Raw genomic sequence first — 22499 nt, 5'->3', positions numbered from 1 at the left:
CCATCTTCAACTGTCACAGATGGGGTTGGCAAACTGCCCTTGAGAAACTCCAAGAGCATGAAAGCTCTTCTTCTCCAGGGTGTTTATCCTCAGCTGAAACTTATCCCTAACTTCATTTCATACTCAGCCACAGGAACATTGACCCTGGGGTGTTCTCTCTCTCCCTCTCTCTCTCTCACTCTCTCTCTCTCTCTCAGTCTCTCTCTCTACTTCCTCCAACACATCTCTGCTCCCACTTCTGTACATTTTGCTTTTGTCCAGCTCCTTATATCAAACCCCTTACCAACCAACAACATACTTGTAACCAACCCATTCACTCATCAGATGCTCCATGCATGGCATGTGTGAGCTCTCAGGACACCATACATAAGCCTGAGAAGAAGCATTCAACAAGGCGAAGCAGTTTTTTTTACATTTTTAGTCTTTGCAGTTCTTCTTGACTACACCCTCTTCTCCCTCAAAAGGTTTCAGATTTTCACTTCACGGTCACGTGACCATCAATGTATTCACATGCACAATGTACCTCTGATTTGCCACGCTCTCCATATCCAGCCATTCACAGTGTCCTGTGCTTTTCTCCTTTACAAGATCCATATGGGCATTCTCTTGTCTCTAACTATCCTCACTGCTCTGGACTGTGACTTTCACCTCTGTTTACTGGGCCTGATGTAGTCCCATCCAGCTTCCTAATCACATACTCTGCCTCTGGTCTTGACTTCAACAAACCCATTTCCAAGAATAAATGACTCATGATTGATTTTTTAAAAAATACCTAGCTTGGTTCATTCCCCTCCTTATAGCCTTTGAGAAGTGTAAACTGCTGGACATGCGCACACGTTCTAGGTTCCATCTGTGCCTTAAACCTCTTGCTTCATTCTTCTGTGTACCTCCTATCTCACGTTTTACCTAGGTTATCCATGTATATGCTTCCTAACTCAAATGAGACTTTTTGTCCTTTGGTTTTATATGGGGGTTCGAATCCAGGGCTTTCGAGGTACCACACAGGTGTTCTGCCACCAAACTATATTCCTAGCCCAGAGTTCCTTATGGCTGACCTCCCCATCGGAACAGTCTCTGTGCCTAACATAGTACCTGGCCTACACGACCAGATTTTGGCGGAACTAGGTATCTGGTATCACCCTACAAGTATATGCACCGTTAAATTAGAGGGTTTCATGGCGGAGTCTCACACATTTGGGGCAGGTATTCATCCTATTCACAAATGGTCTTAATTTCTTCTGAGAACACTGTAGAAGTCTCTTCCCAGCCGTCTTGAAAGCAAATGCTGCTTGGGGACAAGAAAGTTTAACTGGGGTAAATGCTCATAGACACAATGAAAAGCCTTATTATGCTGACAATAATAAAAAATATACAGTGGCCATATAATTTGTTCTGACTAACGTAATGTAAGCAAGAGGGATATTCTTTTGGGTGGCTCAGTAGGTAAAAGCGTTAACAGTGAAAGCACAATTAATTACTGAGTGCGATCCCCTGACAGCATATAAACAAGTCATATGCAGAGACACAGAGCTGTTATCTCAGCGCTAGCTCCCCTACAGGGAGATCAAGGCATAGGCAGGATTTCCAAGGCTCACAGGGCAGGTAGCCTGGAATATTTAGCACAACAGCAGAAACAAGAGGCCCTATCCCCCCGCCCCCCCCACCTCAACAAGGTGAAGGATGAGAACAGACTCTAAAGAGCTGTTCTCTGACCGCCCCCCCCCCACCATGCACACACACTGCGGGCTGTGTCCAGTCTTATCCACACACACGCTTACAAAAACATGTTAACAAAAAATGTATTTATTAGCTTGACATGATGGCACGCACACACGCACACATGATCTCCAGCTAGTCTAGAGTGAGGCAGGAGCATCAGTGGAGTTCCCTGAGTTGGGAACTAGCGTGAATAATAAAGTCAGACACTGTCTCAACAACAACAAAGCGTATTATTTCCTGAAGGAAGTGCTCCGTTGCCTGGTGGGAGACAGTGCTACTGGGTTCCTCTGCTGTACAGCAAGTGCAGGAGGAAAAGGAGCCTTCCTCAGGCCAGGTCCTTGAGAGCCTGGGTAAACAGAGCCCTGCTCCTGTGCACTTGGAATGTCACATGCATAAGAAACAAAGAGTAAATGAAGACTCCAGAGAGATATGGGATTGCTTACTGTGGCCACATATGGGTAACTTTCCACAACTGCTCCGGATCCCAAAGAGGACCCAGAAGACCCCTTCCCTTTATGTCTTCCTATTTCATATTTAAAACAAACCAGGATGCAAATGTTTTAATGTTGGTTTCTGAGTGCTTTTAATTCAAAATGTCCAATGTCAGATATTCCTTTCCTGTTTCTTCCTCGTTACGAAGCTACATTTCATTCTGGCATAAACCCCAGTTCCTAAAACATAAGCACCAGCGAATGTCTAACTGGTCTATTCCCTGGAGATGGTCACCCGCTTAGCATTTTGTAGACAACGGAACGTCGCTTTCTCAACAGCTCGGCTGCAGCCTATATAGTCTTTGGGGATCGACAGAAAAGCGACTCCAGCACATGGCACACGCTGAGCAGCCAGCAAAGCCAAGGGGCTGTGACAAATTAGCTGACTGGCGGCTGTGAGTGCTGCAGTGCAGGTCTCCCCGCGTCCTCTGTCCCAGCAGATGGCACAATATCATGACAATAAATGCAATGAGGGTGTCTCTCCGCTTGCAAAAAACAAAACAACAACAACAACAAAAACCCCTACTTCTGAACATATAAGTCTATGAACAGAAAAAAAAGGAACCAAACAAAAACCTCTCTCTATGCTGCCTTTTAACCCCCACTGAAGAACAATAACGTATTTGAAGAAGAAAAGGGTTCCTAAAACAGAGCCCATTCCTTAAAAATAAAGTGGCCTGAAGTACATTTATTCTCTGTCGTCCTTACAGTTACTTGAAAGGTGTATATTTTTTAACCTCATGTAAATGTACTACACAGCACCCAAGATTATTTTATGCACATCAGGACAAAGCTAGTTTCTGCATGCTTAGTTTCAGTTAGAGACACAGAGCCCACAGCCTTCTTACTATTTTCTTCCATCTAATAACTGTTCTAACACAATGCTTATTCCCCCTTCTGGCAGCCAAGCTTCCATGGGCATCTTTTCTAGGGAATAAATACGTGTATCTAATCACGACCCATCTGCTTAATGCCTGCAATTTACAGTCAAGCATGGAGACATGGTTTCTGTGGCTATATGCTTCCTGAACTCAATTGTTTATTTTAGCATGGATTATCATAAAATTTTGACTTTCAACCTGAATTTTTCATATTTATAAGTGTTGAGTGTTTTATGGCAAGGGGCTATATCCGCACTTATAATGACAATGTAATTTCCCAAAGATACTTTTTGAAACACAACCAACTTTTGTAGGCTTCACGTAATGTTTTGTAAAACAAAATCAATCCAAAGGAAAACTTCTGTGTTAGCTGGGAGTGGAGGTGTGTTCCTGCAATCCTAGTCTTCGGGGGGCGGGGGGAAGCCGCAGCAGGGTGATGGGCTCAAGGCCCACCACAACTACATCGTAAAGCCAGCCTTAAATTATACAGAAACCAAGTGATGGAGCTGGAACACAGTGGTAGAGCACCTGCTAAGAACGCCAAAGACCTTGGTTCGATAACCAGCACTTCTAAAACAATCCAATGTCCTCTTTCCATCTGAACAGACTACGTGCAGACTGTAAGAAATAGGTCTCCAATATAGAAACACAAAAATAAAAAAGCATAGAATGCTGAGTCACATCTGGAATGAGATGATCTATCCTGTGTCGCTCATAACTAAATTTACAAGGAAGGTGGCCTCTTCTGTCTTGTTTGGATGGCCTCTAGGCCAAGTGTTGACTTCATTTACATTTTCAAACTGATCAAGTGGATACCAAGGAGAAATATAGGAAAAAAAGATTAGTAAATTGAAATATATGGGTATTTCAAACTTCAATAATGGATTTAATACATTTAAAGTAGCCATAAAATTGTAAGAATATGTGTGAACTCATACTTCACTACAAAAGGTCTTTCGCTAACCACATATGTATACACACACCTAAATTTTCCTCTCCACAAAGCAGAAGCTAGTGAGCAGTAAGCACATGGGAATAAAAGGTTAACCTCTCTGTTGCTATTCTTAACTCATTTTAGAAGCGAAGATTTAAAAGTCCCTCATTGGACTGGAGAAGCTGTATGTGTACAGGGTACAGCTGTACACTTCAGTGCCTTCTGAGAGGAACGTTTATCACGTTTATCAAGACTCCTATGCTGTAGTCTTAATGTTTATATCCCCTCCCCCACGATGGCTAATCTTAACTGTCTCTGTGACCTGATTCCGATAGGAAGACCCATGCTGAATGTGGATGACACATTTCCTGGACTGCAGACCCCGACTAAATCGAAGGACAAACACATGAGCTGGGCGATAGAGCTCACCTCCATCTGCTTCCTCCCTTGAGATAGAGCGTGGCCAGCTGCCTCAAACTCTTGCCATGTTCTCCTCACCATATGGAGTGCATTCTCCAACTAAGAATCAAAATAAGTCTTTCCTTCCTTCCTCCCTCCCTCCTTTCCTCTCTTCCATCCTTTCCTTCTTCCACTGCTTTTGCCAAGAATTTATCACAGCAATGAGACAAGGAACTAACATGCTGTCCCACCAAAGTCATATGTTCAAATTCCTATCCCTACAGTAATAAGAGTCAAGAAATACAGTCCCTAGGAGGTAATCTGGTCACAGGGATAGACTCTGTATGAATGGCATCAGTCCTTTAGAAGAGGTTCATGATAGACCCCTTGCCTCTTTTATTATGTGAGTGCTGTCTCCCCGGATCCCAAATCTGTAAGTGTTATGGTTTTGGGCTTTTAGCCTTCAGAAATTTAAGGAATAAATATGCTGTTCAGAAGCTAACCAGACTAAGGAAGCGCCTTAAAGCAGCCTGAATGGATTAAGACACTTCATCAATGTGCATCCTTTAAACCACCAGTCCAGACTCTGGGTGCTGACTCTCAGCTAACCGCCTGCACAGCATCCTTTGATATACGTCCCGGAAAGGATCCCAAAGGACACACAACAAAGCTTAATTATGACTATATAGGAATAAAACCTGACATATTATCCATTTGTTAATTGATCATCTATACTAGTCAATGTTTATTTCTATAATGCATGGATTTTTTACAATAATTTGTTTCTTTTTCCCCCACCCCCCAAATCATAGAAATATAGATAGGACTTGGGGACTTTCTATGCAGTTACCTGTAAGTCAAAAATCACTTTAATTGGTTCAACAAGTCTGGTTAGATGTACAAGGCATAATAGTAGGCTCTCCCAGGTGGTGGTTCATGCTTCTTTCCTAGCGGCTTCCATCTACAAACTTCAAGAATGCATCAAGAAAGATGCTTACAACAACCCACCCATAGTCATAATTTCAGCAGTGGGATTGTAATCTTCCATACCTGTACTTAAAAAAAAAAAAAAAGAGGTGGAACCAGATGCATAAACAAAATCTGTTGGGGAGTATAGAAAATGTCATAGAGTAAGAAAGAGAGTCAGGCCAACTTCTCCAAGAGCCTTCAAGAGAAGAAAGCACCCTTCCCCTACCCCTTTGGGTCCACAGTGACAATCACCATAGTGGAGAATACCATTCCTGAACACACACCAAAGCTCTGTGAAGGAGCCAGACTAGCAGGTGTAGGACTGAAGTGGCTGCTTGCCACAGCAATAAACTATCTGCTACCACAGTACATTTGCAATTAGATTGGCAGTAGTTCCAGCATAGCGTGTGGGGTTCAGCTTTCTTCATATAAGGCAACACCATGGGTTTCAAATGGACCAAGCTTTTATATCAGTGTCAGCAGTTTCTGTTGGTAGAGAACAGGAAAACAAAATATCTGTATTTTTTTTTTTATTCTAGAGATATTACCAGAACACCATCTGTTCTTTATTTTATTTATTTTTTTTGAATTTTATTTTTTCTTATCAGTCACATTTCACCAACTCTGTATCCCAGCCGTGCCCCGATCCCTCATTCCCTCCCTCCCTCCCTCATCTCCACCATGCCCCTTGCCAAGTCCACTGATAGGGGGGACCTCCTCCCCATTCATCCGATCCTGTTTTATCAGGTATCTTCAGGACTGGCTGCAAAGCTCTCCTCTGTGGCCTAACAGGACTGCTCCTCCCTTGGGGGGTGGGGAGGCCAAAGAGCCAGTCATTGAGTTCCTGTTAGAAATAGTCCTTGTTCCCCTCACTATGGGAAACCAATTGGTTACTGAGTTACCACAGGCTACATCTGAGCAGAGGTTCTAGGTTACATTCATACATGGTCCTTGGTTGCATGTCAGTCTCAGAAAAGACCCTGTGCCCAGATATATTTGGTCCTTGTGGAGCTCCTATCCTTTCCATATCATACTAACTCCCCTTCTTTCATATGAGTCCCTGTACTCTGCCAAAGGTTTGGTCATGAGTCTTTGCTTTGAAAACACTGCTAGTTAGAGTCTTTCAAATGCGCTCAGTAGACTCCTGTCATATGTTCAATGCGCATCCCATCTGTCTTTCTAAACAAGAATTGATAATCTTACCCCATGTCCGCTCTCTTGATTATCTTTTTTAGGTGTATAGATTTCATTATGTTTATCATATCTTATAGGTCTATATAAGTGAGTATATACCGTGTTTGTCTTTCTCCTTCTGGGATATTTCACTCAGGATGATCTTTTCTAGATCCCACCATTTGCCTGCAAATTTCATGATTTCCTCCTTTTTGATTGCTGAGTAGTATTCCATTGTGTAAAAATACCACAATTTCTGTACCCATTCCTCCATTGATGGACATCTGGGCTGTTTCCAGGTTCTGGCTATTACAAATAAAGCTGCTATAAACATGGTTGAGCAAATATCCCTTTTGTGTACTTGAGCAAACTTTGGGTATATACCTAGCAGTGGTATAGCTGGGTCTTGAGGAAGCATTATTCCTAATTGTCTTAGAAAGCGCCAGATAGATTTCCAGAGTGGTTGAACCAGTTTACATTCCCACCAGCAGTGGAGGAGGGTTCCCCTTTCTCCACAACCTCTCCAGCATGTGTTGTCACTTGAGTTTTTCATCTTGGCCATTCTGATGGGTGTAAGGTGATATCTCAGGGTCGTTTTGATTTGCATTTCCCTGATGGCTAATGAGGATGAGCATTTCTTTAAGTGCTTCTCTGCCATTCCATATTCCTCTGTCGAGAATTCTCTGTTTAGCTCTGTTCCCCATTTTTTAAGTGGATTACTTGGTTTGCTGCTTTTCAGCTTCTTTAGTTCTTTGTATATACTTGATATTAGTCTTCTGTCAGATAAAGGGTTAGTGAAGATTCTTTCCCAATCTGTAGGCAGTCGTTTTGTTTTGATGACAGTGTCCTTTGCTTTACAGAAGCTTTTCAGTTTCATGAGGTCCCATTTATTGATTGTTGCTCTTAGAGCCTGTGCTGTTGGTGTTCTGTTCAGGAAGTTGTCTCCTGTGCCAATGAGTTCTAGGCTGTTCCCCACTTTTTCTTCTAACAGATTTAGAGTATCTGGTTTTATGTTGAGGTCTTTGATCCACTTGGACTTTAGTTTTGTGCAGGGTGATAAATATAGATCTATTTTCATTTTTCTGCATGTGGACATCCAGTTGGACCAGCACCATTTGTTGAAGATGCTGTCTTTTTTCCATTGAATGGTTTTGGCTTCTTTGTCAAAAATCGAGTATTCATAGGTGTGTGGGTTTATTTCTGGGTCTTCTATGCGGTTCCATTGATCCTCCTTTCTGTTTTTATGCCAATACCATGCAGTTTTTATTACTATTGCTCTGTAGTACAACTTGAGATCGGGGATAGAGATACCTCCAGATGATCTGTTGTTGTACAGGATTGTTTTGGAGATTCTGGGTTTTTTGTTTCTCCATATGAAGCTGAGAATCTTTTTTTCAAGGTCTGTAAAGAATTGAGTTGGTATTTTGATGGGAATTGCATTGAATGTGTAGATTGCTTTTGGCAGGATGGCCATTTTCACAATGTTAATCCTACCAATCCATGAGCACGGGAGATCTTTCCATCTTCTGAGATCTTCTTCAATTTCTTTCTTCAGAGACTTGAAGTTTTTCTCAAACAGGTCTTTCACTTGCTCGGTTAGTGTCACCCCAAGGTACTTTATGTTATTAGTGGCTATTGTGAAGGGTGTTGTTTCCCTAATTTCTTTCTCGGCCCTTTTGTCTTGGTATACAGGAGGGCTTCTGATTTTTTTGAGTTGATTTTGTATCCTGCCACTTTGCTGAAGGTGTTTATCAGCTGGAGGAGTTCTCTGGTTGAATTTTAGGGGTCGCTCATATATACTATCATATCATCTGCGAATAGTGACACTTTGAACTTTTCCTTTCCGATTTGTATCCCCTTGATCTCCTTTAGTTGTCTTATTGCTCTGGCTAGGACTTCAAGTACTGTGTTGAAGAGGTAGGAAGAGAGTGGGCAGCCTTGTCTTGTCCCTGATTTCAGTGGGATTGATTTAAATTTCTCTCCATTGAGTTTGATGTTGGCTATAGGCTTGCTGTATATTGCCTTTACTATGTTTAGGTATGTGCCTTGTATTCCTGATCTCTCCAAAACTTTAAACATGAATGGGTGTTGGACTTTGTCAAATGCTTTTTCAGCATCTAAGGAGATGATCATGTGGTTTTTCTCCTTCAGTTTGTTTATGTGGTGGATTACATTGATGGATTTCCGTATGTTGAACCACCCTTGCATGCCTGGGATGAAGCCTATTTGGTCGTGGTGGATGATATCTTTGATGTGTTCTTGGATTCGGTTTGCAAGTATTTTATTGAGTATTTTTGCATCAATGTTCATAAGAGAGATAGGTCTGAAGTTCTCTTTTTTTGTTGGGTCTTTGTGTGGTTTAGGTATCAGGGTGACTGTTGCTTGATAGAATGAGTTTGGTAATGTACCTTCTGTTTCTATTTTGTGGAATAGTTTGAGGAGAATTGGTGTGAGCACTTCTTTGAAGGTCTGGTAGAATTCCGCGCTGAAACCATCTGGCCCAGGACTTTTTTTGGAGGGGAGACTGTGAATGACTGCTTCAATTTCCTTAGGGGATATAGGGCTGTTCAGTCTTTCTACCTGATCTTGACTTAATGTTGGAAGATGGAATTTATCAAGAAAATTGTCCATTTTATTTAGGTTTTCAAATTTTGTGGTATATAGGCTTTTGTAGTATGACCTAATGATTGTTTGAATTTCCTCTGTGTCTGTAGTTATGTCACCCTTTTCATCTCTAATTTTGTTGATTTGGATAGATTCTCTCTGCTTTTTAGTTAGTTTGGCTAAGGGTTTGTCTATCTTGTTGATTTTCTCAAAGAACCAGCTTTTTGTTTCATTGATTCTTTGAATAGTTTTATTTGTTTCTAATTGATTGATTTCAGCCCTGAGTTTGATTATTTCCAGCCGTCTGCTCCTCTTGGGTGTATCTGCTTCTTTTTTTCTTAGGTATTTCATTTGGGCCATTAAGTTGTTTGTATGTGATGTTACGAATTTCTTCTTGCAGGCACTTAGTGCTATAAATTTTCCTCTGAGATCTGCTTTCAATGTGTCCCATAAATTTGGGTATGTTGTGCCTTCATTTTCATTGAATTCTAGGAAGTCTCTTTAATTTCTTTCTTTATTTCTTCCTTAACCCAGCTGTCGTTGAGTAACAAGTTGTTCAGTTTCCATGTGTGTGTAGGCTGTTTGTTATTTCTGTTGTTGTTGAGGTCCAGCTTAAGTCCATGGTGGTCAGATAGAATACAAGGGATTATTTCAATCTTTTTGTATCTGTTGAGGCTTGCTTTATAACCAACTATATGGTCTATTTTGGAGAAGGTTCCATGCGGTGCTGAAAAGAAGGTATACTCTTTTGAGTTTGGATGAAAAGATCTGTAGACGTCTATTAGGTCCATTTGATTTAGGGTCTCTGTAAGTGTTTTTATTTCCCTATTTGTTTTCTGTCTAGTTGATCTGTCCCTTGGTGAGAGTGGAGTGTTGAATTCTCCCACTATTAGGGTTTTAGGACCTATATGTGATTTAAGCTTTAATATTGTTTCATTTACGAATGTAGGTGCTCTTGTATTTGCGGCATAGATATTCAAAATTGTGATGTCCTCTTGGTGGATTTTTCCTTTGATGAGAATATAGTGGCCGTCCTCATCTTTTTTGATTAACTTGGGTTGAAAGTCTATTTTATTAGATATTAGGATGGCTACTCCCGTTTGTTTTCTGGAACCATTTGCTTGAAAGACATTTTTCTAGCCCTTTATCTGAGGTAGTGTTTATCTTTGTTGCATAGGTGTGTTTCTTGGATGCAACAGAATGATGGATCCTGTTTCTGCAACCATTCTGTTAGTCTGTGTCTTTTAATTGGGGAGTTGAGTCCGTTGATGTTGATAGAAACTAGTGACCAACAACTGTTACTTACTTTAGATGTGGTGTTGGTGGTGTCACTGAGTTTCCTTGCTTGTCTTCTTTTGGTTTTTTTGTTGTGTAGTTATCTATTTCCTCTGTTTCCTTCGATGTAGTTGTTTTCTTTGGTTTGGAGTTTCCCTTCTAGTAACTTCTGTAGAGCTGCGTTACTATGTAGATATTGTTTAAATTTGGTTTTGTCTTGGAATATCTTGAATTCTCTGTCTATGTTGATTGAAAGTTTTGCTGGGTATAGTAGTCTGGGTTGGAATCTGTGGTCCCTTAAGGACTGTATGATTTCTGTCCAGGCCCTTCTGGCTTTCATAGTTTCTGTTGAGAAATCTGATGTGATTCTGATAGGTCTACCTTCATATGTTACTTGGCCTTTTTCCCTTGCTGCTTTTAGAATTTTTTCTTTGTTTTGTAGGTTCAGTGTTTTGACTATGATGTGACGTGAAGAATTTCTTTTCTGGTCTAGTCTACTTGGTGTTCTGTAGGCCTCTTGTATGTTTATGGCCATCTCCTTCTTTAAGTTGGGAAAGTTTTCTTCTATAATTTTCTTGAAAATATTTTCCGGACCTTTGAGCCTGATGTCTTCTTTTTCTTCTACTCCTTAGGTTTTCTACTCTATTCTTAGGTTTTGTCTTTTCATGGTGTCCTTGATTTCTTGGATGTTTTGTGTTTGGAACTTTTCTGATTTTATTTTTTCTTTGAGAGACGTGTCAATTTCCGCAAGTGTATCTTCAGCTCCTGAGATTCTTTCTTCCATCTCTTCTATTCTGTTGGTGATGCTTACCTTTGTAGTTCCTGATCTTTTCTCTTTGTTCTCCAGCTCCTGGTTTTTCTCTATTTGTGTTTTCTTTATTGATTCTAATTCTGTTTTCATGTCTTGCACCATTTCCTTCATCTGTTTGAATGTGGACTCCTGCTTTTCAATGATAGCTTCTATTTTTTTGTCCGTTTCCTCTCTATGTATCACTAATTGTGCCTCTACTTCTTTGGGTATAATTGCCTGTATTTCTATGAGAGCTTTGTTTTTTTTTTTTTTCTTTATTTGCCTTCATTTGTGTGGACATTTCTTTGAGAGCTTTGTGCATTTCTTCTCTGTTTGCCTCAATTTTCATGGTCATTTCTCTGAGAGCACGATTTGTTTCCTCTTGGTTAGTCTCGATTTCTTTGGTTATTTCTCTGAGGGCTTTGTTCATTTTATCTTTATGGGCCTCTAATAGCTGGAGAAACATAGTTTTGAGGTTGTTTTCTTGTATATCTAGTGAATTGAAGTGTTCATTGTTTTGTGGGGTTGCTGGTGAGGTCATTATGTCCTGATTTTTGTTGGGAGTGTTCTTACGTCTGCCTCTAGCCATCTGGTTATTTATAATCCTCACTGGTTGTTCCTTGAGATTGTAGTTTGGGCTATGATCCTCTCTTTCTGTTTTCTGGACTGTTTTTTCAGGAAGATGAGAGAGGTTCACTGCTTTGGGAGTGTGCACTGTGTTTTCAGTTTTGCCTAAGTAAGGAATGTGACGCTGGCGCTATTCGTGTGCGCTTTTAGCAGGCGCAGTGTGCATGCGTGGATTCTCTGACTATTGCAGTGGCCTGCAAGCCACTATTACGCAGTTCTGACTGAGATCCAGGGATTGTTTGCCTGGATTACCCTGGTGGACCCGCAAGGCAGAGGCTTCAATGTTGGGGTCGCTATCCCAAGAATCCCTATGATGCCCACACTAGGGGTGTGGGTGGCAGGGATCTCGTCTGGTTGCTTCTGTGGAGAGGCCCTGGGTCTGGGGCAATCTCTCCCTAGAAGGCTCACTCACTCTCTTGCAGGACCAGTTGGAATGCACAGGGGTTCTCCTTGCTCACTACTTTCTGTTTTGGTCCTGCTGCAGAAGTGCATGGGTAGGCTAACAGTCAGCTCTGTGCCACTGTGGCTGCAGGACTCGGTGTCCACCTTTCCTGTGTGCTGCCTCTTTGTCCTTTCCCTCTGCCAGGAGGGGTTATGTTGACTGGTCCCTGGGTGGCGCGGGAAAGAGTTAGATGAGTGTACTCAATCCCAGATCCCGGGCCCAGATCTCTCTGCCAGAAGCAGCCTAGCGGTAGAATCTATGTTTGCTGATCCCAAGACATTACCAGGTAGGGTTGAGTGTCCTCAGATCCAGAGCTTGGGTTTCTCTGCTAGGGGCCACTGGGTGAGCTGGAGAGAGGGTGCTGTGTCCTTGGCAGGCTGCCTCTCTGTCCTTCCCCTCTAACCTTCCCCTCTGCTCGGGCAAGCTTATGGAGGTGCTCTCAGGGGAGTGCCAGCAGGGGTTGGGGCTTCTCAGTCGGATCCTGAGCCCTGAGCCAGCATTTCTCTGCCAGGGGGAGGGGGGGTGGGGGGAGGGGCGCCGGTGATAGAACTTGCTGCTAGACCTTATTGCGCTGGACCCAGGAGAATCTCAGGACGTGTAGAATGACCACAGTCCCAGATCCCGAGCTGTAGTTTGTTTGCTAGGAGCGGCCGGCAGCACTGGAGTTCCGGCACTGTGAAGCCGCTGTGTGCCTCTTTATCCTTCTGCTCCGCTGTGGCAGGGTTATGGCGGCGTTTGGGGGAGTGCCTGAAAGGATTGGGTTTTCTCAGCCCTGATCTCGGGTTGGGGTACAGACAATGTGGTCTGTGGCAGATTCTGCTGGACGCCTTTTGCCTCTTCCCAAGAGGGAGTAGGGATTTTGAGCTGGGCACGCAGCTGCAATCCATGCGCGGCGGGAGCTCAGTTGTGATGGCGGCAGGTACCCGTGGTCAGAGAGACCTTCCAGAAAAAGACTGGGTGACCCATGACCAGTCTGGCAACTTTGCTTCCCCGTGGGGTTTTTTTGCGACTGGGACTCACAGCCTCAGGCACCCTTGTGCCCACCAATCAGCCTGGGAAATTGATCGGTACAAGCAGGCTTGCAGCACCAGCCCGGAGACCCAAAGCCCGCGTTAGCCGGGTTCTCTTCCGGGTTCTGGCTGGGCAGCCTAGAGTGGACCCGACCGCTTCCCACGCTGTGGGGGCCTCCCCTCACCTGGGAAACATGATCGATCGCTGTTGTTTTAGGGCCTAGAGTTCAGTTTCCTGGTCGCTGCACGGAGTGTGTTGTCCCGCTTCTCAGACAAGGTGTTCTCCCGGTGCTGCCATCTTGGCCCCTCCCCAAGAAATTCCATCTGTTCTTTATTACCTTCACCCCACCCAATATTGAGTTTTCCACATGGCTCTGTTGCCCTAGTCATGTGTCATGGCCCAAAATTTCAAATCCCCAATGTTCCCTGAATATAGAGATTTAGAAAATTAATCCTTTTTGTTTGTTTGTTTTTCAAGACAGGGTTTCTCTGTATAGCTTTGGCTATCCTGGACTCTCTTTGTAGACCAGGCTGGCTTCAAACTCAGAGATCCATCTGTCTCTGCCTCCCCAAGTGCTGGGATTACAGGTATGTGTCACTGCACACAGCTTGAAAAATTGATTGTAATGGAGTATTTGGTAAAACAAATGCTCTCTTGATACTGCAAAGTATTATTGGTTGCCCAGCTATCTAGAAACTCTATATTCTATCTCTTTCTCTATCTATCTATTTGTCTGTCTACTAACTGCCTGTCTATCACCTATCTATATATCTATTTATCTATCAATTATCTGTTGCCTATCATCTATCTGTCTGTCTTGTCTATCTATCACTTGCTTATATCTACCAGCTATTTTATCACATGTCTACCATCTACTTATCTGCATATCTATCTATGTCATCTATATCTATGTAGCTATAGATAAACAGAAGATAGGTGAAAGAAAGATAGATGATAAATATGTGATAGACAGATAGATGATAGATAGATAGATAGATAGATAGATAGATAGATAGATAGATAGATACAGAGAGATAAAAATCACTCCTCCGAGCTGTATTCTATGGAAGACTAAATGCAATGCACATGGAGTCTGGAAAGGCAGCTGCTGTGGGACTGAACTACACAGTATAGAAATCAATATCTTCTCACTCTAGGAATGATGAACTTGTTCAAGGTCACAGAGATTGAACAGGAAAGCCTATTAACTTAGCTCTCACAGAACACAGAAAAGGTAAATTTCCCTCATACCTATAAGTCAAATAGGAGACTAGAGTTCTGTCTGGTTAATTTTTATAAAAGCATTGACTTTCTGATAAACAGATTTTTTTTTTTCCTCTTTGAAGAGCAGGGGAACAATGCTAATGAATGTATAAAGACCAAAGGAAGATCCAGTACTGACTGCTCACCCCGCCCGGAGCAGTCCACTGGCTGGGGTGGCCTGATCAACTCAGCTGCCATCCAGGCGCAGATCCAGCACTTCCAGTTGGTCATCTCCAACACCTGCTCCATCTGGGCCACAAGGAGGAGCTGGTGCTACAGAACCAGATCTGGAAACATGTTATCATCATTGAAGATGAAAACTGGAAACATGGCTGTGATTAAAAGTCTCAGCAATAGTTCCACCTGGGGCAAAGCCAGCAGGGGTGAGCTGCATGCAGTTTCCAATGCCACTGAGATGAATGACTTTGTAATTGAGGGGCGGGAAGGATAGAGCACTTATGTTGTAAGGAGGCTGAACCATGTCAGTGTCTGAGGCCTGAACTGCCCCTGGAGGCCATATTGATGTACATGGCCTATATTGCCTCCTAAGGCCTGTAGACTTAGATTTTTCAAATACCTACTTTGTGTAAGGTTCTTAAATGCCTCTACTTCCCTTCCAACCCCATCTCTCCTCAGACTCTAGGTAGGAGATTAGTAGGGAAAGGGGCTGTAGACCTCTTTTAACTACTTCCTGCTGATTAGGCCTTTGGGTTCTTTGTGGATATACCAATCTCAGTTGTCAGGAAACCAGCAGTCCAGTCAAACAGCAAAGCAGCAAACCTCAGCAGCAGCAGCAAACAGCAAGCAACAGCAAAACTTGTGGTACCAGTCAGCCAAAGCGACAAGGCTCTGCCCAAATGGCACAAGTCCACCGAAGCAGCAAAGCAGCATGAAAAGTTCTCTGGAGTGTCTGTCTCTGCAAAAAAACAGCAAATCATTGCAAAGCATAAGGATACAAAAAGAGTTGTCTCATTGTCTGTCAGCTTCCATTTATCCCTTCTCAGAGTCCACACAAGGGTGTTTTCCAGCTAGCCAAAGCCAAACCCTTCTCTCAAGGTGGTTTCCAAACATCATAAGCCTTTCCACTGGGGCAGTTTTCGGGGGGGGGGGGCATTTCCACATCTCACACTTGGAATCCAAACAGAAAAACATATTCGTATGACACAGCTGAGTTTCCAAAGAAACCAGAAACTTCCACTTCAGCGGGGTCCATGCCTCTGCTGCAGCTGGGGCTGGAGTGGGGAGGGAGGGGTGACGTTTGTGGCCTGTGTTACTAGTGAAGGACATATGGATGTGACATGGACTGTGATGTCACCAGGGACCATGCAGATGTGAGTAGCCTGTGCTGTCACCTGAGGCCATGTTGATATCTGTGATCCATGCTGCCAAAAAAGGCCATGCTGGGAATCGTGGTCCAGCTTGGAACCAACCTGATGTCGGTGCCTCTGTTACCATCAAAAGCCATGCAAATGCCAAGGGTCTATGCTGCTGTCTGAAGCCATGTTGATGTCCGGGGCCGGGCTGCCACTGGACACCATGCTGAGGTCCGTGGAACGTGCTGATGCTGGAGGCTAAGTGGATGTCCATGGTCAGTGCTGCTGCCAGATACCATATGGACATTCGTGATCCATCCTCCTGCTGAGGGTAAAGGACAAGGAGGCTTCTTCTGCAGTGGTTTCAATGACTGCAGACTTAAGCTTGAGAAAGAGAGACACAGAAGGCTTCTGTGACAACCTTCTCTCCAGTAAAGTGACAACCTAGACAGGAAACCATCAAAGAGAACTCTTAGAAATTTTGATAAGGATGCTGAAGTGCAGCTCTCCATGATAGAGGGCTACTTGTGGGGATGGGGGTGGGGAAGGACTTCACTTTTCCTTAAGGGGCTGGCCACCAGGAGTTTGACCATGCTCCAGTGACTATACAGATAACACAAATTGGTCAGTTTTAATTTTTTTTTTTTGGATTGAGGCCACAAGGGTAGGGACTGGATCTGGGAGGCCTGGGAAGTGAGGGTGATTGGTATGCATAATGTGAAATTCCAAAATTAATTAATAAAAATATTATGTTAAAAATGACCCATTTTTACAGAAGTAGTTCAAAGTTTATTTATAAATTTGCTTATAAAAGTGTAAGAAATCTCCTTTTGGTCACATTTGTACCCTAGATTAAGAAATTAGGAATTTAAAAAGACCCCAAAACATCCGCAAACCTGATGTAAAAATTAGTAAAGAAAAAAGAATTACTCAATTAGAGAGACACAAGCCTACAGCTATCCAAGCTATTACAATCCTGAATGTCACGTGATTTCCTTTTACTATTTTATTAACATTGCTCTAATTATCCTTCTAATAAGAGGCAGGACTAATGAGGAAAAATAAGGTAACATTATGCTGGTAGTAGAGGTTAAACATGCGTCAGTAATTAGTCTCTGAGTCTTCACATAACTAATGATGGAGAAACTGTCCACCACAGCTGCTCAGTTGAGTGGGTGGGCAGTTGAAGTTAAGGAATTAAGACTGAAGTCAAACAAAATCTCATTAAGGAAATGCATCTCATGAGGGTTATCAAGGTCAGCTGATGAAGGCAGGATGGAAGTGACTATTTCTCATATGCCCTGAAATGAAAAGAAAACATAAATAAACACAAACAGCAATATAAAATCCGGAGCCTGTACAATCCAAAATGAAATTTCTACAAACCATCTCAGTGCGTTGGGCTAAAGCAACCATTTTTGGGTTTTTTAATCACTGAAGTCCCAGTGAAATGAGTTTAGTTTTTTAAGTCCTGGTGTATATAACTTACTATAGGGTCTTTGCTGAGAATGTAATGTCTTATCCCATGACATCATAGTGACTGTGCCAATACGGGTTACAAATGTCAGGGCTCATAAATGCTGGCACCTCCACAGGCACAGCAAGGACAGAATCTGAGGCAGAAGAATTGGAACGGAAATGTAGTAAGGGGAGTCACACTGGGCTTTTCACCAGGGAGGTGACTTCTAAGGGGATCTAGAAGTCCCCTTAGATGGGAGATGGACTAATAAATCTCCGTTTTTACCATCTTCAAAGGATCGGCCTTGCATATTACTGAACCACTCTCCACTTGGGATACAGCAACCGCTGGCTTGCTGGCCCTCTAAAAAATTCAGAGGTCATGTCAAGTTCTTAACTGATCTTGAAGACAAGGCCCTTAGAGCTATGTCAGTATTTCATAGTCTTGCCTAGTACTGTAACTGAAAACACAGTTTTACAGTAATTCTCAGCATGTTCAGCACTAGGTGCCTCATGAAAACTAACATGAAATTTTACTAAACAAAAATACATTTTAAAGATACATAAGTAACTTAAAATTGTTGAAGACTAACTATATACATGGAGCAATATCAAACTATGATGAAATTAAAAAATATTTACGAAATATAAAGCAATCCAGTCTGTCATTCCACCATGCACTTACTAGGAGCCTCTTGCCCAAGAATCTACATGACATTTCAAGGGTCTAATCTTTTCCTGAGGTTTACCATATTTCCCTATTTTCAGCTTTCTTCCTTTTCTTCTCTGCCACTGGCTTCCTACTGGCTCCTATTTCCTCCCAGCCCCATCCATCATTGGCGGTACAGCTCTTCTCTCATATTCCTTAGGGACACTCAATTGCCATCCATTCGCTTCTAAGTAAATGGCCCATTGGTAATACACCCTGTATACTAACTTTATTCTGTTTTGTATTCATAAAATTCATCCAGAATAAAAGTCCAGTTTCTATTCTCTTCTGACTTTGGATTAGCTTCCTTTAAGGAATAGATATTTTAAATTTTAATGTAGGTATGGTTATTTTTTTCTTTTTTGGTTTATATTTTGAGTCATATAAAATTCTTCCCTAGTTCAATTTTTATAAACAATGTCTTTGTTTTTTTTTTGTTTTTTTTTCTAAAACTTAAAAAGGTTTCTTTTCTCTGTATAAGCTTGAATCCCCCTGGAGCTGATTTTAATGCATGGTGTCAGGAAGGTAGCTAGTTTAGGTAGGTATTCAATGGTCCCAAAAGCATCTGCTGCAGCGTCCATCTTCCCCTAGGGATGTGTCCTCCACATCTTTGTCATATATCAAAATCACACACACACTTGGCCTGACAATACCAACTATGAGTCACCCTAAATAATTAAGTCCTCCTGTATATGTCTTTATATTCGTCTTGGCTCTTTGTCTTGGTTACAATCAGTTAACCCATTGATTGGGAACTCAATATTCCTCTCCATTAACAAGGTATAACTCACCAGCTATTTATTACATTTATTCCCTAGTCTCTTTCTGCATTGTTTTGTTGTTTGCTCTAAATGTATAGAAATGAATTTAGGTTTGACATGCTGATTCTGTTTAAGTCAACATTGGTGAACCCTTACTTATTCTAATATGAATACATATTCTTTGGGATTTCTGTGTAGAGATGATTGCATCATATGTGATGCAATGTATAGATTTGTTTTTCTTTTCAATACTTATATATACTTTAATGAAAAGTTTTTTGTTAAATTTTTATTATGGGGTCCTGACCTTATTATTAAATAAAGAAACTTCCCCTATATTCCTCTTTAGAGAAAAGGTTTGACTACAAATGGGCACTTGAGTTTATCAAATGTTTTCTCTGTATCTGTATAAATGATCTTACAGAATTTATGAGATATATTATTTAGTAGAATTTTTACTTATGGTTTGTTTTGTGATGTTCCAAGTGTCACAGTTAATGTTAGTTGTCAACTTGACATACTTGGGAAAAGAAACCCTCAATTGAGGAATTGTCTCTATCAGTGGGCATGCCTGTGGGACATTTTCTTGATTGCTAATTGGTGTCTGAGAGCCAGCCCACTGTGGGGAGCACTGTCCTTAGGCAGGTGGGTCTGGACTCTCTAAGGAAAGTAGCAGCAAGCCCTCTTAACTGAGCTATTTCTCCAGCTTCTTGGCTCTCTTTAATTGTGTTTTGGATTTGTTCATTATTCTAAGTCTCATTCTTATTTTAGCAAATGCTTCCTACACAGCTATTTCAAATTCAACACCTATTCATTTTACTATATCAAAGTTGTTTGCTAAAATCTTTTGTTGTGCTCATAATGTGAAATCTCAATGACTTGTTCTCTCATGTTTGCAGTAGGATCTAGTTATGGTTTCTTGTTTAGTGTATATCAGCAAACAAAACAATCCAAGAAACCCATCCTGTGTTCAGAGAGGTTAAAAAACATTCAGCCAAATGTATAAATAGATGAGTTAGACAAGACTGGTGGGAAAAGAAGGGTATTATAGGAAAACAAATTGGATATGGGAAGGGTACTGTAAGTCTTAAAAAGAACAGCCAAAGTAATCCTATTAAGATGGTGGAATTCAAGAAAGCCTTTGAAGGAAAATAAATGACAGATACTTTGAAGAAGTGTATAAAGGGAAAAGATATATAAAGGCCCTAAGCTGAAGCAGCCAGTGTCAAAATGTTTTCAAATACCCAGAAAGATGCTGATGCAGGTAGAGAGGCATGACAGGAAAGAGCCAGGAGGTAAAACAGGGTCTACCTCAGGCTGTACCCTGTGAGGCCAGCTAGAGGGATTCTATGAGCCCCTGGAGGGTTTTCAAAAGACAATTGACAAGATATGACTTCTGTTGATCTCCTACTGAGAACATATTCCATGCCTGTAATGGGGAACATAAGAAAACAATGCAGGGAATGACTGTCAGGATTCAGAAATGCACTGGGTGAGGCTAGACAGAGGAGGACGGCAGCAAAGCTGTTGGGAATGATTGGACTGAAAATATTTAAAATTAAGTTTTAGACATATGGAGGTTGAAATGCCCATTATATACCCTGGAGATACAACTGTATGTACAAATCTAGAGGGAAAGGATGAGGCTGAGAATAGAAATGTAAGGGTAGAAAGCATATAGGCGGTGCTTAATTTCTTCAAGCAGAGCAAGGCCATTAAGGTATCAATGAAGTAAAGTCAGGAATGTGGCTTGCCTGTGGCACAGGAGACTTGGGAAAGGAGAATGGAAAGAAATGGCCACTGAGATACGTGGACTCCCAGGACAGCAGAGAATCCTAGAAGCCATGCAAAGAAACAGTTTCAAAGGGGGGCAAATTCATCTTGACAAATTCTGAAAGGCCAGAGGTAAAAATTGAACAGTAGCTTTTCAATTTTTTTTTTCTCACTGTGAACTTTGTTAGCGGCATGAAAAGATCATAAGAGATAAACAAACAGGCAAACAAAACCCACTGGTGGAGTGCACTTATGTAAAAAATGGAGGCAAACTTGTTGGTGTGCCCCTGTAACCCTAAGCACTAAGAAAAGGCAGGATGATCGAGAGCTCTGCACCAGCCTGAGCTACAGAGGACATGGCCTTTCAGAAAGTAAGAAATTAAGTCAGAGACAGCAAATTGCCAATAGAATTTACATTTGTTTGTGTTACACTGGTGGAATTTTCTACTTTGATGGAATGTTTGGTAATGCAGAAGAGATGTATAACAAGAGAAGTAGAACAAAGTGTCCCATCAGGTAAGAGTGAGACTGTGGTCCATAATTAAGCAAGGTAGATGCTTATAGGTGAGGAGAGATCAGGGTGAGAGTCTAAGGAAATCCTCACCTTTCTGCTCAGATGTAGCAGACCTAGTCTCCATGTAGGTCACGTAGTAAGGGGAACAGGAGCCATCTCTGACAATAGTGAGTTTTCAAGTCCTGAAGACAATTTGATTTCCAAGTATGTTTTCCTATGAGTCCTACTCACATATTCTCATGAATGAGTCAGCTCTGTGTTATTACCTCACACAGCACAGATACTGAGTTTCCAGTGTGTTCACTCTCTGTTATATTGTCTAGACTCTCTGTCACATTGCCATAGCAGAGCAAACAAACATACATTGTAGATAAAACAGACTTTTCCAAGATACATTCTTTACAAATGTGAGGTGGTCAGTTATCTTCAATGTGTCTATTTTAATAATATCTATTAAAATAAATGGCTAGCTGCCATCTGAGGAGACATGCATTGAAGATTGCTGATACATCGATTTATCCACAATGAGCATTTGCTCTTAAATTATTTATTAAGGTATTTATTTTCTACTTTCCAGATTTAAAAGCACTTGGTGTGTGTGTGTGTGTGTGTGTGTGTGTGTGTGTGTGTGTGTGTGTGTGGTTTTTGTCATATTTTTGTGTGTGTGGTTTTGTCATATTTATTTATTTATTTATTTGGAGGTAGAGCACTCTACAGCCTGTACATGAAGGTCAGCTGACAGCTTGTGGGAGATCACTCTTTCCTTTCCCTGTGTGGGTCCCAGGGATCAAACTCAGGTTAGTAGGGTTAACGACAAATACCTTTATCCACTGGGCCACCTGACCTAACAGCACTCAATTATTTTGTTGGATTTTGATGATTTAAAAATATCTGATTTTCTTACTCCAAATATACATGCATACATATACATATACACACATATATATGTACATACACACACATAAATACTTTTAAGTCCTCATTCACTTGAGATTTATAAAGTGTGAAAGACATGATTAGTTCTGACTCTGCAAGCATTCTAGTCACACACATTTTGAAGTTTTGTTGTTGGTTCAAGAATTACTGCACACAAAAACACATCAAACACATAGGTTTGATGCAAGGTTCCCCCCACACACACACACACACAGAAATACATAAGGACATTTCATTTTCCAAAAGAACCTTTGGCTATAGGGCTTTGTTTTGTTTTGTTTTTTAATCATATTGTAGTGAAAAGTTAAAGCCTGGTTTCTTTGATGTGCTGGTTTCACAGGGAGGACTCATTACTAGAAAAGAATGCTTAGTGTTTTCATAACCACATTTCACTTCAAATTTCCTTGGGGGAGAAATGTTTATTTGTTTTGGTTGTGGGTCTGGGCAAAAGGTGATA

The 22499-nt window shown here is 41.6% G+C and overlaps 1 protein-coding gene across 3 annotated transcripts in view; it reads right to left on the bottom strand.

The window, feature by feature from the left end:
- Positions 1–16625: 16625 nt before the first annotated feature.
- Positions 16626–22499, bottom strand: part of Epsti1 (epithelial stromal interaction 1) — a 95339-nt gene continuing 89465 nt past the window's right edge. The window contains exon 12 of one of the 3 annotated variants that reach the window (XM_055609858.1): positions 16626–17192. In XM_055609858.1, coding sequence (XP_055465833.1) covers positions 17184–17192 — 9 coding nt within the window. In that variant the 3' untranslated portion in view covers positions 16626–17183. The remainder of the gene's footprint in view (positions 17193–22499) is intronic. The other 2 variants (XM_055609860.1, XM_055609859.1) reach the window with 2 other exon arrangements.

The sequence above is a fragment of the Psammomys obesus genome, unplaced genomic scaffold (assembly GCF_907164565.1).
Source record: "Psammomys obesus unplaced genomic scaffold, mPsaObe1.curated_primary_1811, whole genome shotgun sequence".
In the NCBI taxonomy this organism is placed as follows: domain Eukaryota; kingdom Metazoa; phylum Chordata; class Mammalia; order Rodentia; family Muridae; genus Psammomys; species Psammomys obesus.
This window is presented reverse-complemented; position numbering and strand designations above follow the sequence as displayed.